Source organism: Hemiscyllium ocellatum, chromosome 5 (assembly GCF_020745735.1).
Source record: "Hemiscyllium ocellatum isolate sHemOce1 chromosome 5, sHemOce1.pat.X.cur, whole genome shotgun sequence".
NCBI lineage: Eukaryota > Metazoa > Chordata > Chondrichthyes > Orectolobiformes > Hemiscylliidae > Hemiscyllium > Hemiscyllium ocellatum.
The window spans coordinates 50,564,879-50,577,889 of record NC_083405.1 but is presented as its reverse complement, the minus strand read 5'-3'; the positions used below and the strand labels follow the sequence as shown (position 1 = coordinate 50,577,889).

General features: G+C 41.1%; 1 protein-coding gene across 1 annotated transcript in view; it reads right to left on the bottom strand.

The window, feature by feature from the left end:
- LOC132815685 (thrombospondin type-1 domain-containing protein 7A-like) overlaps nt 1-12,313 on the bottom strand; it is a 398,166-nt gene extending 385,853 nt beyond the window's left edge. The window contains exon 1 of the mRNA XM_060824741.1: nt 11,618-12,313. Within this exon, the coding sequence (XP_060680724.1) occupies nt 11,618-11,777 (160 nt within the window). The 5' untranslated portion in view covers nt 11,778-12,313. The remainder of the gene's footprint in view (nt 1-11,617) is intronic.
- Between the last annotated feature and the right edge of the window lie 698 nt (nt 12,314-13,011).

The following is a 13,011-nucleotide window of genomic DNA, read 5'->3' as shown; positions in this document are numbered from 1 at the left end:
ATTCCAACCCTCTTGAGATAAGAGACAACATTGCATTTGCTTTCTTAATCACGGACTCAACCTGCATGTTTACCTTTAGAGAATCCTCGACTAGCACTCCCAGATCCCTTTGTACTTTGGCTTTACTAATGTCAGGAGCATATCTCTGACAGAAGTACACTGTCATACTGACCATGAGACATAACACAACAATATCTACATCAGAGTGAAAATTAGGACTGCAGATACTTTTGTCCAAAACATTGATTCACTTGCTCCCCAGATGCTGCCTGACCTGCTGTGCTTTTCCAGCACCACACTCTCGACTCTAATGTCCACATCAGGCCTGCCCCTTCTGCCTCACTAGGGTGAAATAAAACATTTCCTTTTGCTGGGATTGGCTTAGCTTACATGATGCTTGTCCTGGATTTTAAGATCACATTGCCCCTTTATGTGAGTCCATTGGAATGTTGCTAAAATACAATTAAATTCTGAATCCAATTAAAATTGATGTCAGCCTAAATTAATGAATTAGAATTTCTCAAATTAACAGAACAAACAGAAATTCTCACTTGGTGGAATTTTGCTAACATATTCAGAGTGCAGAAACGGTGTCTGGTCTGCTTAAGATCAGTTGTTCTTTCTGAGTTATGCAGTGACTGCAAATCAAGCAGTTGGCACTTCTAATTAGTTCATGTTTGCAAATCAAATAAAAAAGTCAATTCTTCTGGTTTAATTTCAAAATACTATTATAAATACAGGAGCTTCTATTTCCAGCTTTCTAATGCAAACCAGGAGTGGTCACTTAACAGTGTTGCCAAGTCATTTTCAAAATATCAACTCCATCCAACAAACAAAATTTACACCCATAAGGATGTAAATATTTCAAAATGTGCTTTTCATACAATTGCATTAGGGAGTACTTCAATTTTAAAGCTATCCTTCCTGTTTTCAAACTCCTCCATGATCCTACTCTTCGCTATGCTCACATCATCCATCCCTACAATGTGCTGTTTTGAAACTTATAAAAGTGGATGAATCCCCAGGACCTGATCAGATGTACCCTCAAACTCTGTGGGAAGCTACGGAAGTGATTGCTACACCTCTTGCTGAGATATTTGTTCCAACGATAGTCACAGGTGAGATGCCAGAAGATTAAAGGTTGGCTAACATGGTACCGATATTTTTAAAAGATGGTAAGGAAAGGCCAGGGAGCTATAGACCGGTAAACCTGACATAGGTGGTGGACAAGCTGTTGGAAGGAATCATGACAGACAGAATATACATGTATTTGGAAAGGCAAGCACTGATTAGGGATAGTCAGTATCGCTTTGCATGTGTGGAAAATCATATCTCACAAACTTGATTGAGTTTTTTGAAGAAGTAACAAAGAGAATTGATGAGGGCAGAGTGGTAGATGTGATCTACATGGACATGCTCAACAAGTTTCCCCATGGGAGACTGGTTAGCAGTGATCTCATGGAATACAGGGAGAAGTAGACATTTGGTACAGAATTGGCTCGAAGGTAGAAGACAGACGGTGGTAGTGGACAATTGCTTTTCAGACTGGAGGTCTGTGGCCAGTGGAGTGCCACAAAGATCGGAGCTGGGTCCACTGCTTTTCATCATTTATATAAATGATTTGGATGTGAACATGGGAGGTATAGTTAGTAAGTTTGCAGATGACACCAAAATTGGAGGTGTAGTGGACAGCATAGAAGGTACCTCAGAGTACAATGAGATCTTGATGAGTTGGGCCGATGGGCTGAGGAGTGGCAGATGGAATTTAATTCAGATAAATGTGAGGTGCTGCATTTTGGGAAATCAAATCAGAGCAGGATTTGTACACTTAATGGTAAGGTCCTGGGGAGTGTTGCTGAACAAAGAGACCTTGGAGTGCAGGATTGTAGTTCCTTAAAAGTGGATTCGCAGGTAGAGAGGATAATGACGAAGGCATTCGGTATGCTTTCTTTTATTGGTCAGAACATTGAGTATAGGAGTTGGGAGGTCATGTTGCGGCTGTAGAAGACGTTGGTTAGGCCACGTTTTGAAATATTGCATACAGTTCTGGTCTCTTTCCTATTGGAAGGCTGTTGTGAAACCTGAAAGGGTTCAGAAAAGATTCACAAGCATGTTGCCAGGGTTGGAGGATTTGAGCTATAGGGAGAGGCTGAATAGGCTGGGGCTGTTTTCCCTGGAGTGTCGGAGGCTGAAGGGTGACCTTTTAAAATCATGAGGGCATGGATAGACAAGGTATTTTCCCTGGGGTGGGAGAGTCCAGAACTAGTTTGGTTGAGCGGGAAAAGATATAAAAGGGACTTAAGGGGCAACCTTTTCACACAGAGGGTGTATGGGATGAGCTGCCAGAGAATGTTGTGGAGGCTGGTACAATTACAACATTTAAAAGGCATCTGGATGGGTATATGAATAAGAAAGGTTTAGAGTGATATGGGCCAAGTGCTGACAATTGGGACTAGATTAGGTTAGGATATCTGGTTGGCATGGATGATTTGGACTGAGGGGTCTGTTTCTGTGCTGTACATCTCTATGACTCTATGGCTCTAATTCCTTTCGATATCTCCACTCCTCCAATCCTCCCATGTGTGTCCACCTATTTACAAATGTTTCTTCAACTGCCTGAATGATATGCTTTGGAATTCCCTCCTTAAGCCATTCTGCCTTTTTACCTCTCTCTCTCTCTCCCTCTCTGTCTTCCTTTTGTACATTCCTAGAAACCTAATTTATTGACCAAGTCTTGGTGACTTGTTCTAATACCTCCTCATGTAAATCACTGTCAAGTTTTATTTGCTAACACTCCTGTGAAATGCCTTCGGAAAGTTTACTATGTTACAGGCCGCACAAAATGCAAGTGGTTTTGTTTTGTTCCTGTACTTTTATGGCAAAATAACATCCCAAGACACTCAATTGACATTAAAGGAAAGATCAAGCCAAAGGAGGTGTTAAGAAGGATGATCAAAAGCTTGGTTAACAAGGTCCATTTTAAGGACAGTCATAAGTGAAAATGAAGAAACAAAAGGAGTTAGGCAAGGACTTCCAAATTGCATGGTCCAGACACTTGATAGGATTACTGCCAATGTTGGGACAAAAGAAGAATGAACTCACACTAAAAAGGAATGAGGAAATGATAGTTGCAAGGCTGGAGGGGGTTCAGGATGATAAGATGTGGTGGATTCATAAAAATGTTTAAATATAAAATTCAAAATTTTAAAAGAAAGATTTAGGGGAATGGAGCAAAGACAAGGAAATTGGATGAGTTGGTCCCAATGTGGGATAGCCTACTGGCAATAAGTGTGGAATAAGCAAAAGTTTAAAAAGCTTAGATGATGTGAGGGCAGCCAGGATGGAATTGGAGTTGTTACACCTGGAATGGATCAAAGCTTGAGAGATGCTTTCAACAGCAAATGAATTGATTCAGAGGTGGAGACACATGGTGTTATGAAGAGACGTTGGATTGAAGGCACATCTTGGTGTTGTGTTAGATGCTGATGTGACAAACTTCCTGATTCAACCTGAGCAGAATACGAATGCAAGCAATATTAGGGCATGGAGAATGCAACAGGCTTCAAACACAATGCCTGTTACCTTCCAAATGTTCAATTGGTGAAAATAATGACTATCCTGGAATTCAGACAAGCAATCTGACAACATATCTGCAATGAGGTATGCTCGGTATGGTGCAATGTGAGAGAGGTAATGGAACTGCATAACATTGGCATACACATGGAACCTTGTCCATAGTCTTGATTTTAACCATGTTCAACTCTCAACTGCTTCTAGAGGTGTGTAATAACATCCCTGAATAGGTGGATTAGAAAATACCCTAAACTTGCACTCAAAACTTTCAGATATCTAAGGACAAACACAGAAATGAGTGAGAGGAAGGGGTCCACAAACCTCAAGAGGTGATAATGCATCATTCCTTTTGAAGCTTGATGGATGACAATCTCTTAAATTCTTGCAGGGATGCTAAGTGCGGTGTATCAGGCAATCTAAACTTTATTCTGAGTTAGGTTGAGTTCTTAGCTCAAAAATTGTCCAAAAATTGCCAGTTTCACTCAGTGAAACCCAAGAAGAGAAAATTAATATATCAGGCGAATGAAATGACATCAAGAAATGCCTCAGAAATTAAGATCATGGAATATTTTAGATGGAGCATCTAAACTGTTCTGGAATGCTCAGAAAGCAAAAGGTAGAGACAATTTGTCTTCTTTAACACTGACATCTCTCACCACAATGAATACTGAAGGAATTTTGAAGGAAAATAATGTTCTTCAACTGTAATTTGTTCCTTATGCAAATTTCTGAAATCTCCTTGTATATAGATCCCACCAATAAACTGGAAGTATGAAAGGACAGGATATTTGCTTTATTTTCTTTTCAGCATTCAAATGTAAATACAAAATAAAATTTCCTGAGATTACCTCTTCTATGGTAAGTGTTCCACCTAGTTGCAAAATGATTCAATCCAAGTCAAAATGGAACTACTCTCAGTCTAGCAGATCATCAATTCTGTAGCATGCAATGCTTCATTCAGCAGATTATACTTTGCTCTGATAAGGTAGGAATAGTATGTGTAAGGTCTATCAGTGCTTGAATATTGGCTGAAGGAAGTCATTGTCACCAGATAGCAAATAAAATATATTTATTGTTCAACTGTTGTGGTTCTGCTCGCCGAGCTGGAAGTTTTTGCTGCAAACGTTTTGTTCCCTGGCTAGGGAACATCATCAGTGCTGTTGGAGCCTCGTGTGAAGCGCTGCTTTGATGTTTCTTCCGGTATTTATTGATTGAAGATTTGTAGCTCGGGTATCCGTTGTTGTGGTTCTGCTCGCCGAGCTGGAAGTTTTTGCTGCAAACGTTTCGTTCCCTGGCTAGGGAACATCATCAGTGCTGTTGGAGCCTCGTGTGAAGCGCGTATAAATACCGGAAGAAACATCAAAGCAGCGCTTCACACGAGGCTCCAACAGCACTGATGATGTTCCCTAGCCAGGGAACGAAACGTTTGCAGCAAAAACTTCCAGCTCGGCGAGCAGAACCACAACAACGGATACCCGAGCTACAAATCTTCAATCAGATTTTATTGTTCAACTCAATTATATTTTATTGATTCAAATTTAGTGAAAACAACATTCTTTTCCTTGATTTTTTGGCCTCTGTAAGTTAAATGGTTTCATATGTCAACCAAAATAAACAGAAACATTCAGAAAATAGTTCATGGCCAATTTTTGACCAGTGCAACAGCAATCTCCACCCAGGGAGATAAACATTATCTCAAGCAACAAGCCAAACAAGACAATAGATTATTTTGGAAGTACCAAAATTTGACCAAATAAGGACCAGTCTTGAAATATGGATAGTTTGTACGCAGAAAGCTCCAGCCTAGCAAATCTGAAACAGCTGATGTTGATGGGAAAACCAAAGGACTGTCACAACCAGATTTGAAACTTTTTGGGATGCAGAAAGACCAGGTCATTACAGAGGATGGCATATTATTATGGAGAGCAAGAGTGATTGTCCCAAACAAAGGTTGCCATCGAATACTGGCTATCGAAAAGTGTGGTGCTGGAAAAGCACAACAGGAGAGTTGATGTTTCGAACATGAGCTCTTCATCAGGCGAAAGGTGCATTTCTGATGAAGAGCTCATGCTCAAAATGTCAACTCTCCTGCTCCTCAGACGCTGCCTGATGTGCTGTGCTTTTCCAGCACCACACTTTTCAACTCTGATCTCCAGCATCTGCAGCCCTCACTTTCTCCGAACCGAATACTGGCTGAACTTGACCAGGGTCATTCAGGGTTTCCAAAATGAAGATGGTGGTGAGAAGTTATGTCTGATAGCCAGGATTGGATACAGACATAGCCAGATTGGTGGGGCAGTGCCCAGAGTGCCAACAAACACAAATGTTACCACCAGCAGCTCCCCTACATTCATGGGTATGGCCAAGTAAACCCTAGACTCAGTTAAACGTTGGATATGCAGGTCCTTTCATGAGGTCAATGTTCTTAGTCAATGTGGATGCCAAATCAAAGCAATTGGACATGCACAGAGTTCACTTGTCAAACATGGAGATGGTGTTAGAAAAACTGCATGCATCTTTTGTAGTACTCTTTCCAATAGAATGGCAAAAGGAGCATTCCTGATCAAGAACTTATGCTTGAAACATTGACTCTCCTGCTCCTCGGATGCTGCCTGACTGGTTGTGCTTTTCCAGCGCCACACTTTTTAATTCCAATCTCCAACATCTGCAGTTCTCACTTTCTCCCTGGCAAAAGGAGCAATCCAAACTTTGAATGCAGATTTAAAGAAACAGCCTACAGCTTCACTAAATATCAAACGGCCCTGGTTCCTATTTGATTATAGGACCATTCCTCATGTAACTACAGTGATAGCTCCAGAAAGTTGTTAATGGAGAGAAAACTACACGTCAGGTTAAATCTGATCCTCCTTGACCTGGTGAGAGGAAGGAGAAACAGCATCTGGAATGGTAATGCAGGACACAACACTGAGTGAGAGAGTTTGCTTCAGGGGATGAAGTTTGGTGAAGGAACTACCAGAATGGCCTTGCATGGGTAAGAGACATGTTTGACGCAAGGTCAGGTCCAGTGACATATGAAGTTTAGATCTGTGCCACAGTCTTGAACAAGCACATGGGCCATATGAAAGCTGCAAACTCACAAACAGTGCAGGAACAAAACATGCCTGACTCTCCATAGCCTTTCCGATTGTTCTGGAACTTGAGGATTCTCCCTCTCTGTCAAGCATTGAAGATACATCAGAAGCTGGGATGGCTTAGTGACAAGATACCGGCCTCTGTGTTGTTATTTGAAACACCAGATGCCTGACGCTGCAAAGAAAATGTTTGGGAAATTCCAGAGGAGGCTTCCTTACAATATTGTAACTGAAGCTTGTTCATGGGTGTGTCACTGATTCTAACCTAGATTCTGAGGTTTATTCTCTGGCAAAGTTTAGAAGTCTTTTGTTTTTAATTCACTCATAGGATATGAGCATCATTGTCTAGGCCAATATTTATTGTCCTCTCACTAACTGTCCTTGAGAAGGCAGCAAGCTATTTGCTTGAATGCTGTAGTACTAGTGGTGTAAGTGAACCTAGTGTGTTGATAGTCAGGAAATAGCAGCAGTGAATGAATATGTCATAGTTCTAAATCAGGATGACGTGTGGTTTGGAGATGAACTTGTAGGCGGTGGTCTTCCTATGTATTTGCTACAGTTGTATTTCTCAGTGATTGAGGTCACGGGTTTGGAAGGTCATGCCAAAGATCTCTGCTAGATATTCTCTTGAGTTCAGCATCACCCATCACCCCTGTAAGATTACTTCATAACACCAGTGATGCATAAAGTAACTTTACAAAATTTGAATGGTAATGTGTCCCACTCAGAGGAATCTAGTATGTGCACTGGATACAGTGATTTCTCCTGCGATGCCCTATGCACTCCTCTACCATTACAATGGGTAAAAGCAATCCAGTGAGATAAAGCCCCATTATAAATTATATAAATAAAAACTATGCAACTTCCGTCACTATTCCAGCCAAATCCACTGTTAAGGTATCTATACTTAAGTTAACCAATCAGGTGGTTGTTTCTTCTGAGCTATACAGACTTCTACCTCAGCTTGAATTTTCTTTATCTGACTTTTACAGACTCGTATAGACCCCAGGCTGACAAGGTAAAACACAATTCTTCAGCCATTCCCTAAATATTGGGAATTATCCTTCTAAGCTGCCAATTTACTGGCTTAAATTAATTTACATGCTTTTAATGTGGACTGTATTAGCACATTTTAAGTTTGTTAACAATAAATAACATATAAAAATAATAATAATAGTAATAATAATAATACATGTTTAGCAGCAATGCATCTGAGATCCACAAATGCAAAGCTAGTATCAATACACAGAAACATATGGAAATAACAAGGTTACACAATATTTTTTAAAAAGCCAATGTTCAAGCCCTTGAGAGCCTTCTTAGACCTATGAAAGTGTTTGAGTTCCTAAAACATTGTCTGCCATTTTTTCATAGTTGTCTCCTGAGCAGCCAATTTCAGGTTTTCAGGTTTCATACTGAGATTTGAGACATCTGTAGAAGTTTATTTTTGCATGCTGATCGTTCTATCTGGAGACACAACTAAAATGATTCTAGGTAACCTTCTCAAGTTAATAAAAGCAATATCTTTGCAAGTTAACCTATCATCAACTGGATCTAACCTCTACAGGAGTATTATAAATTAAATCCATGACACATAGGTTTGCTTAAAATCATTCATGAGGTATGGATATCGCTAGCTAGGCCTTCATTTATTACCCAAACTGTTCTGGGGTGAATGTGGTGGCGAACTACCTTCTGAACCACTACAGGGAGGAAGTGAGGACTGCAGATTCTGGAGATCATAGTCGAGAGTGTGGTGCTGGAAAAGCACAGCAGGTCAGGCAGCCTTCGAGGAGCAGCAGAATCGACGTTTCGGGCATAAGCCCTTCATCAGGAATTCCTGATGGACAGCTTATGCCTGAAACATCAATTCTCCTTCTCCTTGGATGCCACCTGACTTGCTGTGCTTTTCCAGCACCACACTCTCGACTTTGAACCATTTCAAGTCTTTGCTGTTCGGAAGGCAGTTCCAGGATTTTGACCCAGTTAGAATGTAGGAATGGCAAATTGGTGGTGTATGGCATGGAACAGAACTTGCAGGTGTTGGTGTCCTGATACAATTGCTGAATGTTGAAGATATTGAGCAATTTGTATGTGCATATATGTAATTACTGTATATGAATGTACAGCTCAAATGAGAGGAGGCATACTGCTACAGCAACTTGCTAAGAAATAGGTGGCTGGACATGATATTGAAGTTAAGTAGGCTGTTTTGATTCTTAACCTTTTTGTTTTACTAACTTTGCTAATGCCACCTCTTCAAATTTTAATTCATCTCCATTCATTTCCCAAACCATTTTGTGGTCTGGATGCCACTAGTATAGGAACATTCCATGAACCCTGTGTTACTAGGATGCAACAGGTAGAACAAATGCAGATGAGATATTTCCATCATATGCTCTGAGGAAGGGCTACTGGACCTGAAACATTAACTTTGATTTCTCTTCACTGAGGCTGCCTGACCTGCTGAGCTTTTCCAGCAACTTCTGTTTTTATGTTCATCATTGGCTTGGTGCACCACTCTCAATTCCAGCAAAATGTAGATTGGGCAAGTGGTGACCTGCTATAGTTACATACACTTTTGAACACCATAATACCTACTCATACCACTTTCCATTTAATGCCACAGTCACACAGAATTTAATGTTTATTTATTGCTTATTTGTCATTTCTTGGTTAACAGGCATACTTCGTGATATTTCATATTGAATAAGGAATGTTGAAGTCTGACAGCAATTTTGCAAAAAGTAGCAAGGATTAATATACTGGTGTCTGAAATTCCAATTTAGATTGGAACTATCCCAATTTTTACTTGCTGAAATCAAGCTTTAATATCAAAGCCTCACCTTTAATATCCATTAGTTCAAGTTTAGTTTCCAGCAATCAAACCCACCTTTAGAAGATTGACTCAAAGTAATTGGGAAAGTAGCAATGCTATGACCACCTACTGAGTTAAAGCACAGTAATTTGTATCAAGTTAGAAAGATATGTCATATTTGAAAAACTTTGTGTTTAGCACAAACTATGTGGGATTTTGTTCTGGCTTGATGACAGCAAGAGATAAAAGACAGCATCAGACTCTTGTTGAACTCTTGGCAAACTATACTCTGTTTTTAGCTTCATAATATCAGTCTCATTATAAATTGAACAGTCTGCGCTGTATGTAAGTAGGAATTTTTTGTTCACTGTGTAAGGAATTATCAATGTTTAATGGTTGTCATATGTATGACTAATGCACATAAATTTGAGATACTGTGTCAGTATCTAAAAAGGAGGAAATTACAAAGTGGAAATGTTGTAGCTGTGCAAAGCTGCACAAAACTCTGGTGCAGCCATATTTGGAGTATTACATTATAGGAAGGATGTGGAAGCTTTGGAAAGGGTTCAGAGGCAATTTACTGGGATGTTGCCTGGTATGGAGGGAATGTCTTATGAGGAAAGGCTGAGCTGTTTTCATTCGAGAAAAGAAGGTTAAGTGGTGACTTTATAGAGGCATACAAAATAATCAGAGGGTTAGACAGGGTGGACAGTGACAGCTTTTTTCCTCAGATGGTGATGGCTAGCACGAGGGGACATAGCTTTAAAGTGAAGGGTGATAGATATAGGACAGATGTGAGAAGTGGCTTCTTAACTGAGAAAATAGTAGGGGCGTGGAATTCCCTCCCTGCATCTGTAGTGGATTGGCCAACTTTAAGGGTATTTAAATGGCTATTGGATAATCATATGGGTGAAAATGGAATAGACAGGCTTCAGATTGGTTCCACAGGTCGGCACAACATCGAGGGCCAAAAGGTCTGTACTGTGCTGTAATGTTCTATACTCTAACTGCCATTTCCACGTCCTGTCACAGAATTCACTGACCAGGCACTGGGGGAGGTAATTATCCTTCAAAGGAGAATGGGGAAGAGGTAAGACCCCCAATGTGCACTGGCCACGAACTGGTGAATGTGAGATTGATGAATTTACCCTTAGTGTGTCATTGCATGACAGATGCTGGTCTTGGTGTCTCTCTGTGAAGTTGACAGACCTCTGCTGTGTTGCCGGATAGGTTGACCACTGAGAAGCAGTCTTTCAATGTTAAATGAACTGAACAGCATGTTCGCCCCAGCCCCCAGAGAGAGCACTGTTAGGCTATCGACTAAGCACTGTTCCATGTGATATAACGTTTCCCTGTAAGCTCTGCCTGTGTTTACGCCATTTTGCCAGAATTTCCGCCAAAGTTACAGCGTGGAGAGATTGGGGGAAATCTCTGCAAATGTTATTCCTTTGTCTTCAGTGCGTCAGGATTTGATGAGATTGAGCTCCTCGATAACATTATCTAAAGACTATCCCATTCATACTCCCCTGAACTCACACTGGACCAAGGTGAGAGATGTTTAATGCCACTGTGATAAATCTAAACTACCAGATTATTATTTGCCTGATGTTAGGATCCCCCAACTCGGGCTCGTTAACTCAACACATCCTCTTGTGCAAATGTTCAAATAATTCATTCTCTAGCTGGCTTACAAGAGAGACTTTCACTGATCGAGTGGATTCTCCTAAACTCTGTGGGGATCCGATAATAAATCCCACTAATGATCGCCGCCGCTTCTGTTCCGTGTCTGAGTGATTTTTTTTCCTCTCTCTCTCTCGCACTCCGTTGAGCTGCTGGATGGAGCATTCACTTGCTCCACAGTCACAGAATGGGGGTGTTCCCTCGCTCTGGGGATGATGCCGAAGCATCCCGCCCTCCCGCTCTGACTGTCAGCTCGGTGATAGTGTTGGAAATGAGTATCCGACAGGACAGGAACAAACTTATCTAGAAACAATCCTACTCCACATACATTGTCTCGTCCCATAATAAAAGACTGAAGCACTTTGAGGGGGTGGACAGCACACTACTGAGCCCCTAACATTTAAAACATTATCTGGTTGAAAATAATTGAGAGCCTTGATTATTTTGGCCCTACCTGGTTTCCACACATACACAGATTGAAACTCCTCGTCAGCTTCTGCCTTCACATTCCGGGTCCCAAACACCAGGGTTAACACCACACCAATCCACTGTGCTGAAACAGCACAGTTCCTTGAACATCTGAGTGAAGCGGTGATTTTCCTCCTCAGTCTCATTGCTCCTGAATCACCAGGCTGTTTCAGCGTGACTCCAGCTCGGAAGACAAAGGATATTAAAAACCCTTGCCTTGCTATGAGAGATTTCTTTTTGTTTTCTCTTTAAATATTATTCCTCTTGTCGAGAATCCGTCATGTACGATGCAGGAAGTCCTTCTCCAGATATCTTGATTGGACGAACGTGGAGAAGATGCCAGGCATCAGACAGAAAAGAAATGTGTGTGTGTGTGTGTGTAATATATATATATATATGTAATACAATAATGAGTCGTGCTGCAACCGTTTCCTCGCTTCCCGAGTCGGTGACAAGCGACAGGATTCACTCAGTTGAGGAGAGCAGCTGTCCACTAGGAGCTCCGGCTGATACAGCGGGTCATGCAGGGTCTTGGAGGCGGCAGCAAGTCATTCACACCAGCTGCACAGAGAGAAAGAAACAAATGCTGTAATGCCACTGCCTAAATATGCTGCATAACACTGCTGTCTGCACCCAGAACCATGTGGAAAAAGCACACCAGCATATGCGTGTCTGCACCTGCATCTTACAGCAACCAGAAAGTCAAGTGATGAAACCACTCAGAGCTGGGTAGGTGCGAGGGAGTGGGCGGGAGGGGAGGATCTCAGTCACCAGTCCCCTGGAGGTTTGCATTTTGTATTTTTATAATAAAATACTCCCTGGATTCGTCCTTTTCAAATACATTAGATTAAAAGGCGTCTATCAAATAATTCCCGCCCACCATCTATTTAAATATTCTAGCGCCACAGCAAATTAGCAATGAGTGCTTACGAATTCCCTTTTGTTTATCTACCACTTTTCACCTCGAAGAGGGAATTAGAAGGCTCAGAAAGCTTGCCACCCTGTCCCTTGTTATCACCCCTGATAAACAAGTGTGAATGACTTTTTCTCGGCTGTCAGAAAACAAGCATCGAAAGATTATCATTCGATAAAGGAGATCCGATATTGCTGTTGATTTTATGAACCCCCAGATAGAAAGTGAAAACAAAGCGAAAGCCCTGGGAGCTTTGCAGCTTTTGAAAAGCTCAACCCTGCCTATGCACTACAACAAAAATGTGTATCAGAAACGGCTGTAGCATTATATTATCGCTTTATGTTTTGCAACGTTGTGGATTAAAACACTTCCAAGATAGAGTGAATTGGATTTAGTGATGTGCTTGATACATGACTGTAACCATTTTTGATCAGGGAGACTCGCTTAAATTAAAAAGCTCTTGTGTC